Source organism: Coenobita brevimanus, chromosome 60 (assembly GCF_032717465.1).
Source record: "Coenobita brevimanus isolate Jiangsu-jjx chromosome 60, ASM3271746v2, whole genome shotgun sequence".
Lineage (NCBI taxonomy): Eukaryota > Metazoa > Arthropoda > Malacostraca > Decapoda > Coenobitidae > Coenobita > Coenobita brevimanus.
The window spans coordinates 12,449,848-12,475,799 of NC_137013.1; the positions used below are offsets into that span (position 1 = coordinate 12,449,848).

At 43.3% G+C, this 25,952-nt stretch overlaps 1 protein-coding gene across 1 annotated transcript in view; it reads left to right on the plus strand.

Moving 5' to 3' along the window:
• Positions 1-27: 27 nt before the first annotated feature.
• Positions 28-25,952, plus strand: part of LOC145403279 (uncharacterized) — a 37,037-nt gene continuing 11,112 nt past the window's right edge. Inside the window, exons 1-3 of the mRNA XM_080275091.1 lie at positions 28-250; positions 348-568; positions 22,897-23,077. Coding sequence (XP_080131217.1) covers positions 28-250; positions 348-568; positions 22,897-23,077 — 625 coding nt within the window. The remainder of the gene's footprint in view (positions 251-347; positions 569-22,896; positions 23,078-25,952) is intronic.

A 25,952-nucleotide genomic window follows, 5' to 3' on the forward strand; every position in this document is an offset into this window, starting at 1 on the left:
GATTTCTATTGCAGTCCTATTGTGTTTATGACCCATCATAAAATTTTTGCTGCCCGTGGTCGCCCTGAGGTGGACCCGTGGGGCTTCCTGCTGCCTCTGTCACCGGTAGTGTGGATGGCTGTGGGGTCGGCACTGCTGGCTGTGATCACTGCTATGCTACTCCTTCCTTCTTGCCTTCCTCCACACACTAACCACCCACCAAGACAAGAGACCAACATATTCAACTGTATTCGCATCCTCCTGCAAGAAGGTAGCGTGAATGTCCCAACCGAAACCTCCCCCCCCCCATTTTTTTTTAATATGCTTCCTTTAGACATCACTGAATTAATCGCTTTTATTTTAAACAGATGTGTCTCAGCCATCTGGGTGGTGGTGGTGGGAATCTGTGGTGCAAGGGGTGTGGATGCTGATGATGCTGGTGTTAACACAAAGCTACGTTGGTAACCTCATGTCTCTCCTGGCTGTCAGACACATCAGTCATCCCTACCAGACCCTCAGAGATGTCATTAACGATCCTAATATCAAAATACTTATCATGGCTTACCTCCCAGAAATGACATTATTTAAAGTAAGGACCACACCATTTAATTACAGTCAACAGTTAAACTGTAGATATTGACACTGCAATGCTCCTTATAACTTATCTTAGTTCAAATAGTCCTCCTTTCTTTAGCTTATATCACACAGTTTAGTAGCAGAGAGAAACAGGTCTAGTACATTCTGTCCCGTGCAATTCTTCCTGACCAGAATCATAATGCAGCTTTACTTTATTGTTACAACTAATCAGTGGAGAACTGGAGATGGAGAGATGACAAAGGCCAAAGTAGGGAAAATATATTCAGGCAATATTTACTTTAGGGCTCCTTCTCTTCGGCAGGTTTCCACCTCATCATCACCTTGTTTTTATGCTGTGTGGGATGATTTGATGTCGCAGATTGTCGGAAACGCGTTTTTAGATATTAAACAGACCTAATCAATCCTTGCATAGGATCAAAGGGGACGAAGTGTTTTTGGTTAGGGATGGGTGACATTTGTTGTGGAAGGCGAAGTAGTGCCGTATGAATACACAGTAATCCCACGGGTTAGGTTAGATGAGGCTAACTTAATTAAAACACACACACACACACACACACACACACACACACACACACACGTTTTCAGCAACCATCAACATTAAATCAACCATTTACAGCATAAAAACAAGCTTTCGAAAAAGAGAAAACCACAAAAACAGTGGAGAACGTAAAGTAAATACTTACCAGGAACTCTGTCATTCTGTCCATCGATGTCAGCACACTGAAATCCCGGAGAGGGATGGTAACAAATGAATCGCCTCTGTCACTGTCCTCTGCCACTCACACACCCCTCTTTCATATACCGTACCACTCCTCTCACTATTCTAAGAACAAAATGTATGCATGTATATATGTATGTATGCATGTATATACTTTTTGTATGTGCACGAATCTAGGCACAGGCATAACAGTCCGTTCCGTGGGACCCAGCAACCCACCCATGTATCATCCACTTCCACGTCACCAATTCGTCGCTAAGCACCCACTGTCGATACTGAATACATAGTAGGGCTGTCTCTTACAGGTCTGGTGTCATGGCATTGGCTTTTTTTTTTTTTTTTTTGGGGGGGGGAGTCTTATGGTAGATCACTAAACTCTGCTTAGCAAAATTTAAATCCTTTAAACCGTTCCCTGTCCCAACCGGGATTCGTACCCGCTTCCACTGGGACAATAGACCATCTCTAAACAGACACTATCTATATATATACCTTGACTGCTTCCCCCAAGGAAAGGGAGGTAGCCGAGACAGGACGACACACTCCCCATTTACTCACCTATTCAAACACTTTCATTCGCATCTTAGCCCCAGAGGGGAGAAGAGACAGATCCTCACTGCACCACACAGCACAAGGGTCAACTACGCAGTGCAATCAGTGACATCCGCAGCAGGGCCCGACAGCAGAGCTGGTTTACCCCTTCCACATCATAATAGACCCATCCCCTTACCCGCACCTGATATGACTAGCTGATCAGACCAAATGCTGGAGAATATCTGTCACGGGGTTTTTATAATATCACGGTAATTTTGGAATAAATGCTTAAATATTATTTAAATTGATAATAATATTCAATAATATTGAAGAGCAGAGACAATGATTGTCTTGCTACATCAAGCAACGATTACTTTACGCTGACTTGCTACGATTTTCTAAGATCGAGAATTTATAAACTTTCTCAACAGTACACAGCAGAGACTAATTACTCACAATTGCTGAATTACTGTACTGTTAGCCTCTGGAGAAAGTTACTTCACCCCTGACAATAAATAACTAATACTAATAATAATAACATCAGGTTCTTGCTGATGCATTAACTCCTGGCACAACGGATTTTAAGTTAATACAACAAGACTGGTCTAAGTACCAGTTATGAAAGCAAACGTTTATGCCAGCTAGGAGCTATATGGGAAATAAGCTTAATTTGGATTAAATGAAACAAGATTTTACTTTACATTAAGCTCAAGGAAAAGAACTGTTAAATTTATTATTACAAAAAATAAATTTAACGTTACAATTCAAATCAATTAACCCGCTCCGTCCCGGCAACTTTTCGACCACTGGTACCCCCCAATCCCGGGCAATTTTCGACCTTTTTTTTTTTTGCTTAAACTTTCGCTTTTGGTCAGAAACAATGGCCGGTGGCAAAGAAAGTGGTCCCTGGGGTCCCTAATTAGCTTAACCAGGTATGCCTTGGTCCCACCTGGCCCCGTGTTCTCCTATGTTGCGGTGTGAGCATCAAACGTTTTCTATGGTATTATAAGTTTGGGAAACCAATGAAAGTAAGTAGAAATGAATTTATTACAAACATAAAAACATGTGATAAAAGAGTATATTGGATTTTATACAAAAATAGAGCAGAAATAAGCATTGTACCATCGTGAGAAACGAGCAAAATCGGCCAACTTGGTTCCCATGAATCGCTAACATTCTAAAATCATGATACATATAATTTTTTTACTTACATAATACTTCTACAATAACATTATACCATTTTACATTATATTGAACTGTTTTTACGTATTCACAGGCCTTTTGATAACATTTAGCGTAATGCTAGCGCTAATTTACGTAATGAGTGAACTCGCTGTGACTGATGTTTCAACTCGTATTGTGCTTTTTCTACTAACATAATACCTTTCTAATATTATTATACACTTTTCAACTTTATAGAACTGTTTTGAGATTATTTCAGGCCTTACGTAAATATATAGCGTAATAATAGCGCATAGTAACACACACGGTGAAGTCGCTATGACAACTAATTCAACTTACAACCTATTTTTTTACTTATATAATTATTCTACACTAACATTGCACATGTAAACACTTGATATAATTGATATTACATCATTTCTGAACGTACGATGGAACTTAGCGTCATATTTGCGCGTACTTACACAGGGAGTGTTATCGCGATATCATTTGTTTCATCTTACACAAGTAATCAACTTATAAAATACCTTACTACTAACATTACAACATCATCCACTGTATATAATTCCTATCACATACTTACTGACCAGAATGTGGGTGTAATCGTGACATCAATTATGACAACTTACAGTAATGTTCAACTTATACGTTTTATTCATGCTAACATTACACCCGTTTCCACTTTATTTCCTTGCTATCACATATTTACTGACCAGATTTACACAGTGGGTGTAGTTTTGATAACAATTCTTTCCACTTACACTAATTCTCATCTTATACATTACTTTTCTGAAAAAATAACACTCGTTTCAACTTTATATTTGACTTAGCACCTACTGACTGGCCTTACCATTACCATGAGCGTCATTTCGCCTTCCCACACAGTTTCAGAAGTGTACGAGATTATGGTATTCCTTGAAACAAGGCTGAAGGCACAACGCAACATTGCACTCAACACACTCGTATCTTGTGTCTTTTCTCTGCGTGGATGGTCTGACTGTCGAGTGCCTACATACATGGCAGCGACGCTGGGGTTTACGACGGTTTGGTTCGGAAGGGATTGCGCTGGGGTAGTGGCGGGCTGCAAGACGTAGGGGAGTCTGAGCAGCACGGGGGGCGCGGGGGCGGTGTGGGGGTCTTTCCTGGGCATGTGCGATTATTTCACGTGCCAGCTCCCTCACAAACCCCTCAAAGGTCTCGGATACTCCGGTGGTCATTGCGTGCAGGTAGTGGGCGTTCAGGACCGTGATGTCGAGCAAGTGGAAAAAGAGTTTCTTGTACCACTTCATCGTTGTCCTGGCACAGTCAACACTTGAAATCATCGAGTCTGACTGATCAACTTGCCTCATGTTCAGATTATAGGCAAGTACAGACTCTGGTTTCCATACGTTGCGCCTCCTCTCGCTACGGTGATCCACGGAGTCTGTGCGGTGCATCAGGGGGCTGTGAACAGTTGATAGGAGGCAAACTTCCCTGTTGTGGTTCCACAGGGTTGCAAGGATGTTATTGGCCTGGAAGAAAACCACCTCATTCTTGTCAAGTTTCCTCCCTATCTTGACCATATGGCGACAGTTTCTCTTGACTGTACCACAGACTCCGGTGTCGTGTTGGTGGAGGAACCTAGCGAGAAGAGGGCTAGTGTACCAGTTGTCCAGGTACAAAACATGACCACGATGAAGGTACTCTTCTATCATTGTCTTCACCACGGCCCCAGAGAGTCCTATACTCCGATCTTCTATTATATCTGTCTGTGCGCCCGTGTACAAGACTATGTCTTGCACATAACCAGTCTTACAGTCACACATAACAAAGATCTTGAACCCGAAATGGTGTCTCTTGCTGGGTATATACTGCCTAAAGGAAATATTGCCTCTCCACAATACAAGACTCTCGTCTATGACGAGGTCTCTGTAGGGATAAAATGAGGAGCGGAACATTTCCCGTAAATGATCAAATACCAGCCTAATTCTCCTCATTTTATCGGTGTTATTTGCATTGGCTGGATCATCTGCATCAAAAAAGTGGAGGCGGCCGAGAATAAACTGAAATCTATTACGACCCATCACCTTTCCAAAGAAAGGTGTTAGGATGATTGGGTCCATTGTCCAATAGGCAGGAATTTGATTTTTCTTCACCACACCCATCAAGATTACCAGGGCCAAAAATAGGAACATCTCTGATATAGTCACAGGAAAGTCATACTGTTCTGCATGCTTGCTTGTGGTTCCTAGGCGTTCACTTTCAAGGCGCTGGGATTGTGAAAATATATTCGTCTGTTCTACTATGCGCCCAACAAACGCCTCATCAAAAAACAAATTGAAAAAATCTAAACGTGACGACCCAGCATTTACACCTGGAGCCGTGCAACCTGACCGCCACTCCTCAGTGAACTGGTGAATGATGGGAGTAAAATTACTCCCATCCTCCCAGTTCCACGTGACACCACCGTCTCTAGCCACGTCACCATCGTCCCCTTCGTCAGGGTGGGGAGGTGAGGGTGGTGGGGGAGGTTGGGGAGGTGGAGAGCGGCGCCTCTCATCACTAGCACTTCTCTTCCCTCTCCCATTTCCTTTACCCTTTCCCTTTCCTTTCTTTCCTTTCCCCACATCCTGGGGCTGTGGGGAGGAAGTTTGGGCATATTCAGGGGCGAAAGAAGTGCTGGGGAGTGACTCAACCTCCTCTCCCCTAGGCCTACGAGCACCACGTGCTCGTGCTGCCTCCCTCCCACCAATGGCCCCTTCACCCCTCACTACCCCCACACCACTCTCACTTTCACCCCGCGCTGCCGCCACAACACTTTCCCTTTCTCCCAGCAATCCCACCACACCACTTGCTACTTCCCCAGACAAAGTACTTGAACCATACCTTAGGTGTCGTCTCGCCCCACCTTCTGATCCACGTGGTGATATTTTTCCTTTCCCAACCACTTTGCGGCGATATCACGTCCTAGCCCTCCGTCATCCTCATCGTCCTCATCCTCGTCCTGATCAGAATCGTGATGGAGAGATAGCTGTGCACGTGGTTGGGGAGCAGCCTGGCCTTCCCTTGCCTTACGGTATGTCACATACCGCGTTTTTCGGGGCGAAGGGACCTCCTCATCACTGCTACTTATTTCTTCCTCTGGCTGGACGTAATCGCGATCCACCACATCATCATCGAGTGGAGAATCACTGTCTCCAGTGAAGGCTTCCAGGATGGATGCAATTTGCTCATCTGAGAGACCTTTCCGCGCCATGTCTGACCTGGGTCACTGCTGGCAGGTGAGTGACCGAGACAAGGGCGAGCGCGGGTCACGCGGGGTCTAGGACGCTGCCCGCCTGGCGGCAGGTAGGGGAGGCTTGGGTACCCGGGCGAAACGAAAATCTCCCGCGAATTTTGAAATTTGTGGAAATTATGAACCTTGCAATTGCAGGACGTTGAAGTACGTCCTCGGGACTGGCTGTGACAAAACGTGAGGACGTGGAAGTACGTCCTCGGGACGGCGCGGGTTAAATGAGACGCACTCACTCACTCACACAAAAGCTAAATACTTACGCCTAAGAAAAACACCTTAATTAAACTCTTAAACTAGGATTACAAAAAGGAAATACCGGTCGATGAATGCTATGTATCACCCGGGGTGGGAGGACTGGATTAACTGTCTCAGTGGAGCTTGGGTGCTAGCGACCTCTCACACTTCTTGGAGCACAGGACCTTCCTCCGTCACAACAAACACTCGACTGAGTAAGTCGTGGGAACAAAAGCGGAGCACTAGGCCGCATTTTTAACGGTCAAGTGCAAGCAGGGGCGAACAATAAAGAAAACAATAGTATCGCTCAGTACAGCACTTAGTGACGTGCATTAAATCGGTCACTCTTGAAAACAGTGACGAATGTTTTGAAAAGTGTACCCCAAAATGGAGGGAGAAACGGTTAGCTGAGCGATACGCAGTGAGTTTTCCACTAATAGTTCGTGGCTTCTCACAAAAGGGAAATGTCGCGGATTGATTCGTGACATTACGCCCTTACAAAGTTAAATTTTTTCCTTATGGGAAAAAATTTCTGGATATATATATATATGTACACATCCTAAGTCATTCGCACAAGATTCACACTGTGGTGTGTGTGCTATCCTGCTACAGGAGAAAGTCGCAGTCGCCAGTGAGCGAAAAAAAACTCGTATTTACGTTAAAAGAAGCAAGCTTGAGGGAAAACTCCGTGACGACGGTGAAAATCCTGTACTCAGGTCAAACTGAGCGAAAATTCGCTACATTTACACTGACAACTAATTGTTGTGTAGCGTGGTGTATGTAATACACGGTGTAGGTGTGACAGTTGTAGTGTAACTGTACCTACGTGTAAAATGACATAGTAAATAATAACATGGCGACGACAAAGGCAGAGAAGAGGCGGCAGCGTGCGGCAGACGATCAGCTGGCCCGCACAGCAAAACTGCTACCCCCATTGCTGAACCTGCAAAACCAATTGAGGTGGAGCATCAAAAGTGTCAATGAGACAAAATTTTATCATGTTACAATTACTCTCTCTGCCTAGCAGTCAGTGCTACGACGTACATTCGAGGTCGCCATTAATTATAGCACACGATTATGGTCGGCAAGTTGAGAATCCTTGTGCAAACTTGGGTCTTCCATAGCCTCAAGTCGCCTCTGCGGAGTTCTCACTTCCCCCTTAACCTACAATACAATACTTATATTAGTATCGGGGAGCTGAGAATCCTTGTGCAAACTTGGGTCTTCCATAGCCTCAAGTCGCCTCTGCAGAGTTCTCTTTCGAACTTCCCCCTTAACCTACAGTACAATACTTAATTAGTACCGGGAAGCTGAGAATCCTTGTGCAAACTTGGGTCTTCCATAGCCTCAAGTCGCCTCGTGGAGTTCTCGAACTTCCCCCATAACCTACAGTACTTATATTAGTATCAGGGAGCTGAGAATCCTAGTGCAAACTTGGGTCTTCCATAGCCTCAAGTCGCCTTTCAACTTCCCCCTTAACCTACGGTACATATATTAGTACCGGGAAGCTGAGAATCCTTGTGCAAACTCGGGTCTTCCATAGCCTCGAGTCGCCTCTCAACTTCCCCCTTAACCTACGGTACATAATATGTATGTACAGGCCCTGGACATGCTGTGTCCTGTGGGGCCAATGGGCGAGACATCTGGTCTGCACCCACTTCACCACTACCCTGTCTCTCAACTGACTCGGAGATTACAGGTGTGGTTACAAATGGCACAGGAAGGGCATGTCCCTGATCAGTGGTGTTACTTTGACACACACTGCAGGAACGGACAAAACTATTTATGTCCCGTCCCATCCCTGGCCAGAAAAAGTCAGCTCGGATACGGCCCTGGGTCTTCCTTTTGCCCATGTGACCTCCTGAGGCTGAACAATGACCCCATTGTAACACAGCTAGGCGGTACTTGGCGGGAACGACAAACTGCAGTCGAACCTCGCCCTCGGGTGTTCGTGACTCACAGTAGAGCCGTCCTTGTTTACGAAGGAACTTGGCTCGACCTCCCCGTGAATACTTAATCACTCGACCCTTTTGTTTGTTCCGCACGGCAGCAAGTGTCGGGTCAGAATGTTGTTCTTGTACAACAAGTTGACTGCACATCAGATCTTGTGGCGATTCAATGATCACTGGGGTGACACAGTCTGGAGCCTCAGTCATGGCTCATGTTACCACAGCAGCCGAAGTCTGAGTAGCGTCATCGGAGCAACTATCCTTGACTCCATTAATATTGCCTACTATAAAGTCAAATAGAGGCTCTGACATGACAACCGCAAGTGTCGTACCAGTATAAAATGGAGATGCCACCTGGATACATGCCTCAGGGAACAATCTCACTGATCCATCAATAAGCTTTGCATGGATCTGTCGACCTGTATACTGCTCAGGCCGAACTAAACTCTGCTTAACAGAGCAACCTGAGGAACCATTGTCTCTCAGGACCTTCACAGGAATGTCTCCCACAAACCCTGGCTGAACAAGGAAGGTACTGTCACCTGTGGGAGGGCCTGTGGAGGAAGCAGCTAGCCACTCATGAGGCTGCTGAATTGATGTGGCAAACATTGTGCCTTGAGGGTTATATTGGGAAGATGGAACATTGGCCATCTGTGGAGGGGGGTTCACTGTCACTGTGGGACTAGTGAACTGTGGGGAAGTACCCACACTGGTAGGGACGTGACCACCAGGCTGCTGCTGAGGAATGAAGGCTGCATTCGCTTCCTGCCTCTTTTGAGCTGGTGGTGAAAAAGTTTGTCCTGACGGTCGGTTGCGTGGCTGATACTGCTGCTGATTAGGGTACTTGTTGTACCCCTTCCACTCAGGTTTCTGAGTGTTTTGCCCCTGGTCCTTCCACTGCGGTTTTGGACCTTGGCCATTACTCTGAGAACGGCCTTTGTGCTGGGATTCAGTCTGAGACGGCTTCCCAGACTTGGCAGTATCTTTTCTGCCCCAGGTGTTTTGCTTACGAGCTTGATACCCATATGCAGTAAAGAATGCGTCAGCCTTCTCTGCCATTTGGCTGGCATCTTTCACCTGGCAGATCTTAAGCTGTGCTATGAGCTCAGCAGGCCACGACCTCTCTAGCTGTGTACGCAGCATAAGGTCAATTATCCCCTCACGCGTGGAAGGAGCTTCATCTTTCTCCATCCACTCATTTAAGTAAGCTGTGAGACGATCAAGGAACTGAACAGCTGTCTCCTTGTCTTGGAGACGAGCTCGCATGAACTGAATTTTGGCGTCGTCTACTGTGAGACCATACGCCTTAATGAGTGCAGCTTTCATCATCTCATATGTGAGATTGTCTCCACGAATTCTGTGGAGAATATCGAGGGCAGGGCCCTCAAATAGGCTAAGAAACTGAAGCCGCTTAGCTGCCTCATCCAGTTGATACATGTCTGCCATGTCCTCAAAACGAGCTATGTACAGCTCGATTCGCTCGTTTTCCTTGTATGAAGGAAGCTTGATGCGTGGGGTCGCCAGGACATGGGCAGGAAGAACACTCGTGGAGCTTGGACCAACTGCACCAGACGTGTCTGAAGCCAAGGAATCTCGCTTGAGCTTCAGCACTTCAAGTTCATGTTCTCGTTCTTTGTCTCGTTGTTCACGCTCGTATTCGCACTGTTCTCACTTTTGTACTAGCTCTTGTTCGCGCTGTTGTCGCTTGTATTCGCGCTGTTCTCGCTCGTATTCGCGCTGTTCTCGCTCACGTTCACGAGCGTCTTTCTCACGTTCTTGCTCGTAATTAAACCGTGAGAGAACGTAACTTTGTATTTTCTCTGGGTCAGTGAGACCCATATCTTTGGCTTCCTGTACATAAGCACTGGCTGCCATGATGCTAGCTCAATTTACTAAGTAACCGAAACTGAGTACTGACTGCTTAGCAACGAATACTAATAATACAAATAAAGAATACAGACACAAGCTAGTGGTGACCAGTCTTATCTAGTTAACTGGCAAAGAATAAATAAAAAATGTAAATGACTGGGAAGACTCAATAATAAACACAATGGGTACGCCGACTTCCCAGGAGCGAATAAAATTGTCTGGCGTTACCAAGAATAAACTAGAGTTAAGTACTCTATTGATTAATAAAGCAAAAACTCACTTGCTAAATTAACGGCAAACACCAGTAAACTTGTGCCTATAAACTTTAATTATAAATACCTAAATATGAATGAGTGAGCACTATCTCGTGAATAGCTTTAGGGTTAGGAGTTAATATCCTGGCGAGGTCGCCAGTTGTCACGGGGTTTTTATAATATCACGGTAATTTTGGAATAAATGCTTAAATATTATTTAAATTGATAATAATATTCAATAATATTGAAGAGCAGAGACAATGATTGTCTTGCTACATCAAGCAACGATTACTTTACGCTGACTTGCTACGATTCTCTAAGATCGAGAATTTATAAACTTTCTCAACAGTACACAGCAGAGACTAAATACTCACAATTGCTGAATTACTGTACTGTTAGCCTCTGGAGAAAGTTACTTCACCCCTGACAATAAATAACTAATACTAATAATAATAACATCTGATGCATTAACTCCTGGCACAACGGATTTTAAGTTAATACAACAAGACTGGTCTAAGTACCAGTTATGAAAGCAAACGTTTATGCCAGCTAGGAGCTATATGGGAAATAAGCTTAATTTGGATTAAATGAAACAAGATTTTACTTTACATTAAGCTCAAGGAAAAGAACTGTTAAATTTATTATTACAAAAAATAAATTTAACGTTACAATTCAAATCAATTAAATGAGACGCACTCACTCACTCACACAAAAGCTAAATACTTACGCCTAAGAAAAACACCTTAATTAAACTCTTAAACTAGGATTACAAAAAGGAAATACCGGTCGATGAATGCTATGTATCACCCGGGGTGGGAGGACTGGATTAACTGTCTCAGTGGAGCTTGGGTGCTAGCGACCTCTCACACTTCTTGGAGCACAGGACCTTCCTCCGTCACAACAAACACTCGACTGAGTAAGTCGTGGGAACAAAAGCGGAGCACTAGGCCGCATTTTTAACGGTCAAGTGCAAGCAGGGGCGAACAATAAAGAAAACAATAGTATCGCTCAGTACAGCACTTAGTGACGTGCATTAAATCGGTCACTCTTGAAAACAGTGACGAATGTTTTGAAAAGTGTACCCCGAAATGGAGGGAGAAACGGTTAGCTGAGCGATACGCAGTGAGTTTTCCACTAATAGTTCGTGGCTTCTCACAAAAGGGAAATGTCGCGGATTGATTCGTGACAATATCCCCTCAGGGCTGCGTCATCATTTATTTATTCACAATTTCTCTCCATTTATTTCTCTCACGCATAGCCACTCTTCCTTGCTCAACAGACATCCCTCTCGCATCCAGAGCTTTCTTCACACTGTCCATCCATCCTATTCGTGGTCTCCCTGTCAGCCTTACACCTCTCACATCAGCTCTAGTTATCTTTTTCACCAGTTGCTCATTATCCATTCTCTCCATATGCCCAAACCATCGCAACATCCTCTGCTCAACTCTGTCAGCCATCTCCCGAACAACTCCAGTTCTCCTTCGCACTTCATCATTTCTCACTCGATCCATATGCGTCACTCCACACATACTCCTCAGACACCTCATCTCCATTACATTCAAACTTTTCCTTTCTGCTACACCCATATTCCATGTTTCACCCCCTATAACGCAGTCGGTACTACAACATCCTCATACAGCCTTCTCTTTACATCCATTCTAAGCGAACGACATCTAAACACTTTTTTCATTCCTCCCAGCACCTTACCTACTTCATTCATTCTAAATTTCTCTTCTGCATCTATTCTTCCATCCACAGCAACATGTGACCCTAAATATTTAAAACGCTCTACCCCTCAAGCAACTCACCATTCAAAACTATATTCATCCCCTTACCATCTACCAACCTCGTACACTTCATCACTTTACTCTTATTCTCATTTACTTTCAATTTTCTCCTTTCACACACTCTTCCAAACTCCTCTGCCAACTGTCTCAATCTCTCCTCTAAATCAGCCTCCAGTGCAGTATCATCTGCAAACAGCAGCTGCTTCAAATTCCACTCTCCACCATCAACATTCACCGGACTCAGACCTCCACCTAGCACTCTTGCATTCACCTCCCTTACAACACCATCCATATAAATATTAAACAACCAAGGCGACATCACACATCCCTGTCGCAGCCCCACTCTCACAGGAAACAAATCAATCACAGCATTTCCCACTCTTACACACACTCTGCTATTTACATAAAAACTTTTCATCCCTTTTAGTAACCTACCATCAAGTCCATACAATCTTAAAACAGTCCACAAAGCCTCCCTATCAAATCTATCATATGCCTTCTCTAAATCCATGAATACCCAAAACACATTCTTGCCTTTCGCTAAGTACTTTTCACACACTTGTCTCATAGCGAACACCTGATCCACGCATCCCCTCCCTCTCCTAAAGCCACACTGCTCATCACCAATCACTCCATCTGTACCCTCTCTAACTCTTATAATTAACACTCTACCATACACTTTACCTACAACACTCAACAGACTTATACCCCTAAAGTTATTACATTCATACTTATCATCCTTGCCTTTATACAACGGGACCACACAAGCACTTTATCCAGTCAATTGGCACCATACCTTTCACAAAGCACACATTCAACAATCTTACTAACCAGTCAACAATAGTCACTCCACCACCCTTCAGGCATTCCACAGCACACCCATCCATACCTGCAGCTTTCCCTGATTTCATCTCCTTTACTGCCTTCTGCTCTTCCTCCTTCTTGATCAAAGAATCATTCAACTCTCCCAACACATTTATTCCTTGCACCGTTCCATCCGCCACAGTCTCAGTCAGCCTTTCCTCCTCCACATTTAACAATCCCTCAAAATACTCTGCCCATCTCTTCCTTACTGCATTCATCTCAATTAACATCCTTCCATCCTCTGCTTTTATTCGCTCTTCCTTCCCCGATTCTCCCTTTCACATTCTTTTCGCCTCCTTCCAGAACATTTTCTAATTCTGTTGAAAATTCTCTGTCAGTCGCCTACCCCACCTTTCATCTGCTGCCACTTTAGCATCACGCACAGCCCTTCTCTTCCTATTGCTCTTTTCCTTATACCTCTCATATGACACATCCTTCCTTTATAGCCACACTTCATATGCACGTCTCTTCTCAGCCACAGCCATACTTACTTCCTCGCACCACCATTCAGTTCCTTTTCTTACACTACCACCCACACGTCTCACACCACACACCTCTTCTGCATGTCCCACCACTCCACTCTTAAACAACTGCCATTCCTCCTCCACACTGCCATTTTCCTGATCTTTCACTGCATTCCACTCATCTTTCAATTTCTCCTGATACTCTATCATTTTCTCTGTTTTATCCAACTCACTTTCAAAACCTCTGTGCCACACCTAACCCTCCTAGCTGTCACCCATCTCTTACCTACTCTTAACTTTCCGTCCACCAGGTAGTGGTCATACATACCTCCACCCTCCCCTCTCAGAACTCTCACATCCAACGATCTTCCTATTACATTCCTGGACACAACCACATAGCCCATCAGTGCTTTATCGACAACCATTCCACCCTTCTGTCACACCCATGTATACTTATAAATATCTTTCTTCTCGAACAACGTATTTCCAATTACCATCTCTCTTCCAGGCACACCATGCATACCAACTACACCTTCAACTGCTACATTTCCCACTCTAGCATTCAGATCTCCCATCAATACCACATTCACATTCGCTCCAAAACTCTGTAGACACTCATCAACATCATTCCAGAAAGACTTCCTCTCTTCTTCATCCCTTTCACTACCAGGCCCATATGCACTCACAAACACCCACAACTCACGTTCAAATTTCGATTTCACCCACATCAGTCTCGATGACACTTCCTTCCATTCAGTCACGCACTGCTGTACTTCCAGACTCACTAACAAGGCCACACCTTCTCTTGCCCTTCCTGTATCAACACCTGACAATCTTCCATTCACACTTCCAAACATAGACTCACCCTTCCCTTTCATCTTCGTTTCACTCAAAGCTAACACATCCAAGTTTCTTCTCACATCTGGTAAATTACCAATATGCTGGGAATCGAACCAGGGACTCTCAGGTGAGAGCCAGGCAGCATACCACTACACCACGACCAGGTAAAAGTTAACTCACGTTGTCACAATCTTGTAACCAATGTCCCTCCGCCCCCACTGTGGGCATCAAGAGGATGAGTTAACCCCCTGGCACTCGGCCAAGTAGATGCTTTTAATCTATCCCAAGCACTTACGGCAAGTCAGCATGAAGAGAGAAACCTGTACTGTACACAGGAAAAATCATCTAGTAAATACCAATATGCTGGGAATCGAACCAGGGACTCTCAGGTGAGAGCCAGGCAGCATACCACTACACCACGACCAGGTAAAAGTTAACTCACGTTGTCACAATCTTGTAACCAACGTCCCTCCGCCCCCACTGTGGGCATCAAAAGGTACAGTACAGGTTTCTCTCTTCATTCTGACTTGCCGTAAGTGCTTGGGATAGATTAAAAGCATCTACTTGCCCGAGTGCCAGGGGGTTAACTCATCCTCTTGATGCCCACAGTGGGAGCGGAGGGACGTTGGTTACAAGATTGTGACAACGTGAGTTAACTTTTACCTGGTCGTGGTGTAGTGGTATGCTGCCTGGCTCTCACCTGAGAGTCCCTGGTTTGATTCCCTGCATATTGGTAATTTACCAGATGATTTTTCCTGTGTACAGTACAGGTTTCTCTCTCTTCATTCTAACTTGCCGTAAGTGCTTGGTATAGATTAAAAGCATCTACTTGGCCGAGTGCCAGGGGGTTAACTCATCCTCTTGATGCCCAGAGTGGGGGCGGAGGGACATTGGTTACAAGACTGTGACAACGTGAGTTAACTTTTACCTGGTCGTGGTGTAGTGGTATGCTGCCTGGCTCTCACCTGAAAGTCCCTGGTTCGATTCCCAGCATATTGGTAATTTACCAGATGATTTTTCCTGTGTACAGTACAGGTTTCTCTCTTCTTTCTTCTCACAAACATTCTTCCAATCTCCTCCCTTTTAGCTGAATCGTACTACATCCACGCATATTCAGAGACCCAATCTTCAGGGTACGGGGATAGCTCAATCCCCCATCCCTTTCTCTGGCCTCTCTCTTTTTAGGAACTAAAAAGCAGAGGAGGGGGTCCCTAGTCCCCTCACCCCGCCCCTTTTAGTCGCCTATTACGACACACGGGGAATACAGTGGAATTATTCTTCCTAACACAACCTGGCCACAAAGTAGTAGTACCACCCCATAGTGCGGCCAGATTGTGTCCCCCCCGCCACAAGGGGGTTAAAAAGACACGGCAAAAATACATATATGCACTCACAGAAAAAAAATAATAGAAGTTAATATTGCAGACCTGTTCACTGGACCTCTTCAATGTATAATTTATGGAATGGTAAAGTAGTAATTCAATGTTGCTTATCATATTTGTTTATTAGGACTTGGTTTTCATATCCAATGCCTTCCCTGTCTCCCCCTCCCCTTCCCTCCCTCTCAGCAGGCAAATTAAGTATCTGCCAACTTAACTGAACAAAATGCCGTTTGTGATCTTCCAGTTTTTTCTTGAGGTTCCATGATGTTTGAACCCTGTAGGAAGGAAGACCTTGCGAAAACCCAGATCTTACGTATGGAGTCTGTTGTCCTTTATCTTATCCTGGTAAAGAATTCGGTCCTTTTACAGCTTATTCTACGTAACTCAGTTGCAGAATAAAACAATATTTCACCTTTAAATCCGTTCCATAGCACTTTTTTTGTGACTAGCATCATATTCAAGTGTTAATCTATTGTTAGAAGTCAGTATCCAAGATGGAGCGATTTCAGTTTTAGCCCAAGTTAGAGTAAAAAGGGTAAAGTGGAAGGTTTCTTGTAGTCCACACTTAGTTTACGTCCAGGGCTTAGATACTCAAGCATATTCACGATCAATTTGGTGTCGTAACTTTGATTTCTTTTTCTAGGAAGAATTAGAGATATGACAAGACTGTTCCTTTCCGTGTGCTTCCTGAAGAAACAGTAACAACCTACGGCAATTGTTCTAGTAACTAAGATCTGCTTTTTTGTAAGGTTAATTTGAGATTTCAAAACATTCTGCACACTCTTTTCCTTAACCCGCCCCGTCCCGTCGACGTATGGGTACGTTGCAACAATTTGCATTTGCCAGTCCCGGCGACGTACCGGTACGTCGTGCAATTGTAAAGTGCATAATTTCGACAATTTTCAAATTTCGCGCTTGATTTGTGGTACGTATCCTCGCATGACCTTCCCCTACCTGCCACCAGGCAGGGACACTCGGCGACCCCGCGTGACCCGCGCTAACCCGCCACTCGTCCACTCACCTGGTAGCAACGGTCCTGCTCAGACAGAAGTCTCTCAGAGGGTGAAATTCTAGCCATCCTGGACGCCTTTACAGGCGACAGTGATTCCCCACTGGACGACGAGGTTGTGGATGAAGATTATGTGCAGCCAGAGGAGGAAGAAACCACCAGCAGTGACGAAGAAGTCCCGTCTCCCAGGAAGCGGCAGTACGTGACTTACCGTGCTGCTAGAGAGGGGCAGCAGGCCAAGAAGCCACGTGCAACATCCTATGCCTATCCCCAACTTGATTTGGAACCAGATTTCAATGACAAGGACGAGGACGTGGACGAGGACGGAGTCGTGGAACGTGCTGCCACGTGGTATGGACGTGAGGTAATCACTCATCGTGGCCCAGAGCGCACACCACGTCAGACGAGCAGGTATGGGCCTAGTATTTTGTTTGGGGAGTTAGGAAGTGCCGTGGAGGGAGTGGGGAGTGAAAGGGAAAGTACAGGGAGGATTAGGGAAAGTGAGAGTGACATGAGTGAGTCATTGCTCTCCCTAGGTAGTGTGAGGCGGTGTAGTGTATCACGTGGGCGAGTGCAGGTGCATTCAGTATCACGTGGGATTGTGAGGGAAGGGGAAGGTGGGGAGGAACCACTCCCAAGCACGTCTTATGCTCCCCAATATCCCCTAACACGTGGTGGAGCTAGGGTGCGTGAGAAAGCACGTGGTGTTCTCATGGAGGGGGAAGGTGGGGAGGAACCACTCTCCAGCACGTCTTCTGCTCCCCAATATTCCCCTACTTCATCCCCACAGCCCCCTAATGTTCCTCAAGGCCATAAGGGTAAGGGAAAGGGAATGGGTAAAGGCAGAGGGAAGAGGAGTGACAGTGGGGAAGCCCTCCGCACTCCTTCTCCCCCACCTCCCCCACCAGGATCTCCTCCCCACCCAGACGAAGGTGGTGATGGGGATGATGGGGACGAGGGATTTGTGGGATGGAATTGGGAGGATGGGAGTGATTTTTCTCCCCTCATTCACCCCTTCACTGAGCAGGAGCGCTCTGGCTGCATTGCTCCCGGAATTCACTGTAATTCCACCAGGTTGGATTTTTTCCACCTGTTTTTTAGTGAGGTATTTGTGGAGCAGATCGTATACCAAACCAACCCTTTTACAAGCACCCAGCGCCTTGAGAGTGAAAGATTGGGAACAAGGAGTAGGCATTCTATCATACATGATTACCCTGTCTCCCTTTCAGAAATGTTCCTATTTTTTGCCCTGGTCCATTTGATGGGTATTATACGAAAGAACAGAATTCCTGCTTACTGGACAAGGGACCCTGTTATATTTACCCCAATATTTGGGCAAGTGATGAGCCGTAATCGGTTTCAACAAATTCTAAGTTGCCTCCATTTCTATGATGCTCATGATCCTGCAAATGTGAACGACACTGACAAAATGAGGCGAATTAGATTGGTCTTTGATCACCAGAGGCAAACCTTTTGTTCCTCATTCTATCCCTATAGAGACCTCGTCATAAACGAGAGTCTCGTGTTGTGGAGAGGCAATATTTCATTTAGGCAGTATATACCCAGCAAAAGGCACCGTTTTGGGTTCAAGATCTTTGTTATGTGCGACTGTAGGACTGGATACGTGCAAGACATAGTCTCGTACACCGGTGCACAGACAGACATAATAGAAGATCGAAGTATTGGACTGTCGGGAGCAGTGGTAAAGACGATGATAGAAGACTACCTTCATTGTGGTCATGTCCTCTACCTGGACAACTGGTACACTAGCCCTCTTCTCGCTCGTTATCTTCACAAATATGAAACGGGAGTCTGTGGAACCGTGAAGGTGAACCGGCATCACATGGCCAAGGTAGGGCGGAAACTTGCAAGGAATGAGGTTGTCTTCTTCAAAGCCAACAACATCATTGCAACTGTGTGGAACCACAGTAGAGAAGCAAGCCTCTTGTCAACGGTTCACCGCCCCTTGATGCACCGTACTGATTCAGTTGATTACCGTAGCGAGAACAGGCGTCATATTTGGAAACCTGAGTGTCATGGACTATAACACAAACATGCGCCTCGTGGACCGGTCAGACTCCATGATATCGACGGTAGAGTGTGCCAGGACCACGATGAAGTGGTATAAGAAACTGTTCTTTCACTTGCTAGTCATCACTGCTCTGAATTGCCACCACCTTCATGCCATGACAACAGGAGTTCAGGAAACCTTTGAAGGGTTTGTGAGGGAGCTCACAAGAGAGATGTTTGCACGTTATGCTGTAGAAAGACCCCAACATCGCACCCGCACTGCCCCTATTGCCCAAACTCCCCTGAGAATATCCGGCCGCCATTTCCCCACTCCTATCCCTCCCCAGCCAAACAGACCTAGGCCCCAACGCAGGTGTCACTTGTGTAGCAATTCCCAGGTGAGACTCACGACACAGAGGAAGGACACCCGCTATGAGTGCGTGGAGTGTGACGTGGGTCTCTGTATTCACCCATGTTTCAGCGAATATCACACGTTGATGCAATTCTGATATGGTGTGAATGCGACAGGACGCTGAAACTATGAAGTAAATGCGACAGACAGACACTCAGTGAATTTTCAGTCATGTTGATCTCCAAATATTAGTATAAAGTGCATACGGGTATAACATAAGTGCAAAAATTGTAAGTGTATAAATATGCTGTAAGTGGAAACATACATAGCGAGGGTTTTATGATGCGATATTCTGTCGCTCAGTGCAATAAATACGGCCCGTAATTATATAATTATTATTATTGGAAATGCTTACGGGTATAAGTTCAAATTATTGTAAGTGCTGAAATATATTCTAAGTCAAATATTCATAGTGTGTGTATAGAGATGCGATATCCTGACGCTCAGTTGAATGAATAAGGCCCGTAATATTGAAAATAGAAGTCAACAAGTGGGAAAGTGTGTAATATATGTGAAGAATTAGTATATAAGTGTGTGAGTATTATGTTGGTCGAAACATTCATTGCAAGGGTATTTTCATGCGATATTCTCAAGCTCACTTGAATAAATAATGCCAGTAAGTATGTACAGTGCAGTATAGGGGTGTAAATGTGTGTAATGTAAGTGGGAAAGTATAATTGGAGTGAATAAATAAAGTACAAGATGAAAAACGAGTGTTTGAGATCGTGGTTGCTACGTGAATATGCGCTAGCATATCGCTAAATGCCCTCGTAATGAATGTAAATAATTGAAAACATTTACAGTGGTGGAGGGAAGGTTCTATGTAAAGGGAAAAATAATAGGAAAGTGATAAAAGAATTGGGTATGTTGAAATACGAGTCATAGCGAGTGCGCTTACTAAGTTGATGTGCACTAAACTTATGCTGCATGTCATCATAATGAATGAAAACATCTGAAAACACTTACAAACAGTTGTAATTGGTAAAATGTCATTGAAACAGAAGTATGCAAGTAGAAAAAATGATATGTTGACTGATACAAGAAACTTAGCATATAGCATGTTACGACTCGGACCTAACTCGCTATGCTCGCACGATGGTACTAAGCTTATTTTTCATATATATGTGTCTGAAATACATTATATTGTTACTGTTATGGTTTATTAGTTCAAATTCAATAAATATAGAGGTGTTGTGTGTTGTTTCTCCCAGTATTCCTTACCATAGAAAACGTGAGCACCTGGCACGTCCATAAAAGAATACGATACCTGGCGCAGGGGACCTCACCTGTTCTGACCACTTATAGACCACGGTAAGCCCTTTCTTGGTGATTTCCTTCGTTTCTCAACCTAAGCGGAAGTTTGAGCCATAAAAAAAAATTTCCAAAAAGGCTCAGGACTGGGGGATGTCAGAGGTGCGGAAAACCTCGGGACGTGACGGGTTAACCTTCTTGCGATAACAATTATAAACTATGACAGGGAAGCGATGGCAAGCTCGTTTGAAGAACCCACACCGGATGAGCATGGGACTGCAAGAGCAACCGCAATAACATCTATACTCTTTTTACTTTAACTTGGCCTAAAATTCCTCTTTTCTTATTGTAATTGTTGACTTACAACAATAGGTTAACATTAAGATATGATGCTAGTCATGAAGCAATGCCAAGGAGAGATAGTAAACCATACTTGTTTTGTAATTTCGCTAAGCAGACTTTACTGATCTACCATAAGAATTGCCAATAAAAAAAATAAAAGCCAATACCACTACACCTGTCCTGTAAGAGACAGCCCTACTATGTATTCAGTATCAACGGTGGGTGCTTAGCGCCGAAGTGGTGACGTGGAAGTGTATGATAAGCGGGAGGACTGCTGCTGGGCCTCAGGGAACGGGCTGTTATGCCTGTACCTAGAGTCATGCACATACACAAAGTATATACATACATACATACATACATACATATGTATATACTTATTTGTGATGAGACAGAGTAGTACGAGGAGTGGTACGGTATTTGATAGAGGGATGTGTGAGTGGCAGAGGACAGAGTGACAGAGGCGATTCATTTGTTACCATCCCTCTCCGTGATTTCAATGTGCTGACATCGATGGACAGACTGATAGAGATCCTGGTAAGTATTTACTTTACGTTCTCCACTGGTTTTGTGGTTTCCTCTTTTTCACCAGCTTGTTTGTGAATGGTTTATTTAATGTTGAAGGTTCCTGAAAACGTTTTTTTTCTTTTTCGTCAGCTAACCTAACAAATGGGATCATATTATATTCATACGGCACTACTTCGTCTTGCACAACAAATGTCACCCATCCCTCACCAAAAAAAACTTGTTCCCCTTTATCTTAAGCAGGGACTGATGAAGTCTCTTTAATATATAAAAACGCGTTTCCGACAATCTGCTGCATCAATTCACCCCATACAACTTAAAAAGAAGGTAATGATGAGGAGGAAACCCGCCGAAGAGAAGGAGCTCTAAAAGTAAATCTTCATCATCATCATCATCATCATCATCAGGACCTCCTTTCCCACCCAAGGGCAGGGTGAGGTAAATATTGCCTGAATTAATTTTTCTCTTCTTTGGCCTAAAACTGCCATATCTCCATCTCCAGTGCCTCGTTGTAACAATTAATTAAAGTTGTATTATGATGCTGGTCACGAAGAAGTTCTAGGGACAGACTGTACTATATCTGCTTGTCTCTGCTACTAAACTGTGTGATAAGAAAGAATCTGCAAAAGGAAGAAAATATGGGCCACGTTAAGATAAAAGATATATAGTTCGGTACAGGAAAAATAAAGGAGTTAAACTAAGAAAAATAATAATTTCTTTAGGGGCTTGCTTAAGCATGCTAATATTAACCCAAAATTGCATTTGAGCACTTTATGTTATAAGCATAGTCCAGCACTGCAGTTTTTTTCACTAAATAACCACGGGATGGAATAAGTAAGTAAAATCTAGCAGGCTTGTTGTTCTGCTGAATTTTATGTAGCATATTTCAGAGACAAACACTTGGAGGGAAATACGCACAACGCAATAAACGTATTAACAAATGTGTTTGCCGACTGAGTGATCTGCATGGTACCACGGACGTTTTCAAAGTGGCAATGATAAAATGACTGTGGGAAGTAGAGATATAGATAAGACCAATTGAACATTTGGTGGACACTGAAGCTGAGACAGGAGAGTACTTGGGCACTGTCAACGTTATTTTCACATGATAATTTTCCATTCCAAACGTGATTTGTGCTAAAACTACCAAATTTATTAGTGTCGAGATTTCCAACTACCTTGTAGTCCCCAAACTCGCAAGTGGTTAACTGACTAGATCTGTTGAGTTATTTTAGCTCTGTCAGTGTAAACAGTGCTCTGCTTAGCAAAATAGTGCGTCAGATAATCATTAATTACACAAAAGATTATGTACAACAAAGTGCAACCTCTTATACGATATACGGGAATTACAGACAACAGTGATATGAATGGTTTCATTACTAAACAATCTACTTTCTCTTCTGCTCTGAGGTTTATTTCTCTTCAGACTGTGGAATCTGGGGTATACCGTGAGCTTGCAGACCTATTTGACACAGAGCGAGTGACCGTCTCCACGTATAGCAAGTTAATGGCAGACATGAACAGGTTGGCGAGGCCTGGTACTCATGTCGTCTTTAATGTCGATATGAACTTCTGGAATTTCATGGCTACAGATTTTTCTCTTGCAGGTTTGGACTCACTGCACCCATTTTCACAGAGCGAGAGAGGGTGACATGACTTTAACCACGTGCGTGTGTGTGTGTGTGTGTGTGTGTGTGTGTTCTTACCTTAACTAATTCTTACCTAATTGTATCTTTACAGGAATGAGTCAAGCTCGTACTGTCCCGTGTCTTAAACTATATTTATCGTACATAACCTTAAATTTATGAATTGTTTTGGCACACACAATTTCATTCGGTAGTGCATTCCATTGATCAATTGCTCTGTTTGGGAAACTGAATTTCCTTACGTCTTTATCACCTCTCTTCTTATGCAGTTTTTTGCAGTGTCCTCTTGCTTATGCTTCTCCATATGTTAAGTAATCATTTATGTCTATTTTCTCCTTTCCTGATATGCACTTATATAGCATTATCATGTCACCTCTTTTCCTTCTCTCCTGTAGTGTTGGTAGATTCAGTTTATTTAGTCTTTCTTCGTAGCTTAGGTCCCTTAAGCTTGGTATCCATCTTGTAGCGGCCTTTTGAACTTTTTCAATCTTGTCTATATGCTTTTTGAGATGAGGACTCCAGACTACTGATGCATATTCCAGGGTTGGTCTAATGAATGATGTTATTATCCTTCTTAGCATGTCTTCATTTATGTATGTGAATGCTATTCTCATATTTGCAAGCAGTGTATACATGTTCCGTACCTTCTCGCTGATGTGGTCAGCCGGAGATAGTCTGGTATTGATAATCACACCTAGGTCTTTCTCTCTTTCTGATGTATATAGGGCTTTATTTCCTAACTTATAATCCCAATCAGGTCTTTTTCCACTTTTACCAAACTTGATTACACGACACTTGTCCACATTGAATTCCATTTGCGATGTACTACTCCATTCATGAAGTTTATTTAATTCTTCTTGTAGCTCTTTACAAGAGTCTGTGTTAGTAATTCTCCTTTGTATTTTTTCATCATCTGCAAACATATTCAGATAGCTCTCATTTCCAGTGTTACTGTTTATATCATTTATATACACTAAAAACATGATTGGTGCCAGCACTGAACCCTGTGGTACTCCACTAGTCACTTCTTTCCATGATGAGTAGTTTCCTCTTAGTACTGTCCTCATTTCTCTTTTTATGAGAAAGTCTTGCATCCAACAAAACAGTTTGCCTCGAATTCCTCCTTGATGGTACAGTTTCCATAAAAGTCTTTGGTGTGGTACTGTGTCAAAAGCTTTCATGAAATCTAAATAGATACTGTCCACCCATCCTTCCCTTTCCTGTATTGTGTTTGTTACTCTGTCATAGTAGCTCAACAGATTAGTAACACATGATTTTCCTTTTCTGAAACCAAACTGTCTCTCTGATATCATACTGTGTTCTTCTAGATGATTTACCCAAGCTTTTCTTATAAGTTTTTCTAATACCTTGCTTACAACACTGGTCAGTGATACTGGTCGGTAGTTGAGTCGATTTTGTCTATTTCCTTTCTTGAATAAGGGGACAATATTTGCTTTTTTCCAAATATCAGGTAGTTTACCTTGACTCAAGGATTTCTTGAAAATTAAAAATAATGGTTTACTTAACTCCTTTGTACATTCTCGTAATACCCAACATGAAATTTCATCAGGACCACTTGCTTTTCCTCTGTCTAATCTACTTAACTCCTCCTGTATTACTTTTTCTGCTATTTGTATATCTGGTAGTATGTGTGGACATGCGTGTTCCACATAGTCCCCTTCAAAATTTTTTTCTTCTGTAAAAACTAATTGGAAATTCTTATTTAGTGCTTCACAAATATCTTTCTCTCGTGTATAAGTGATTCCCTCGTCCGTAATGGATTGTATTATATCTTTTACTTTAGTTATGCTTCTGATATAGCTGTAAAACAGCTTTGGTTGATCACTACTTTTATTTATTATATCCTCCTCAAACTGTTTTTGGGCTTCCCTCCTTATTTTTGTATAGTCGTTTCTTGCCTGTTTGTAATTATTATACGCCCTTTCACTATTGTGTCTTCTGTATCTATTCCACAACAAATCTCTTCTTTCATTTGATTTTTTACATTCTGTATTGAACCATTTCTGTATTTTCTTATCTGCTTCTTTGTGTTGTGGGATGTACTTCTGGACTCCTATTTCATAAAATTCACAAAAATTTTTATATACAGCATTTAAATCTTGTCCTCTAAGCTCATTTTCCCAATCAACTTCTAAGAAATACTTCTTTAGGTCTTGATAATTTCCCTTTTTATAGTTTAGGTTCTTTTTGTAACTGTCATTGCTGTTTACTATGTCCTATTCTATCCTGAAGTTATAATTTAGTACTGCATGATCGCTTTTGCCGAGTGGAGGGTGATATATTAAACTGTCAATATCATTTTCTTGCCTAGTAAATATTAGATCTTGCACTGAAGGTACATCAAGTCCTCTTTTTCTGGTGGTTTCCCTCACATGTTGCGTTAAGAAAAACTCTTGTACGAGATCCAGGAGCTTTTGGTCCCAACAGCTTTCTTGGCTATTTAAATCTAGAGTATTCCAATTTATATTTGTATTGAAGTCCCCAGTTAGTATAATTCTTTCCGATTTCTCTTCCATTTTATGTAGCAATGATCTTATACTCTGAATTCTACTCTCTGCCAGGTCCTCATATTCGTCTCTTTCCCATGTGTTTGATCTGGGTGGCATGTACAAATTGGCTACAGTTACTTTACCTTCAGATGTTTCGATCTCTACTGCAATCAGTTCTACTTATGATGGTATATCTAGTTTTATTTCCTTGACTTTTAGATTTTTCTTAGTTAATATTATAATTCCTCCTCCTTTTTTAAAATTTCTGTCTCTTCTCCATATATTGTATTCCTCTAAGTTTAGTATGTCATTGGATATCGTTGGTG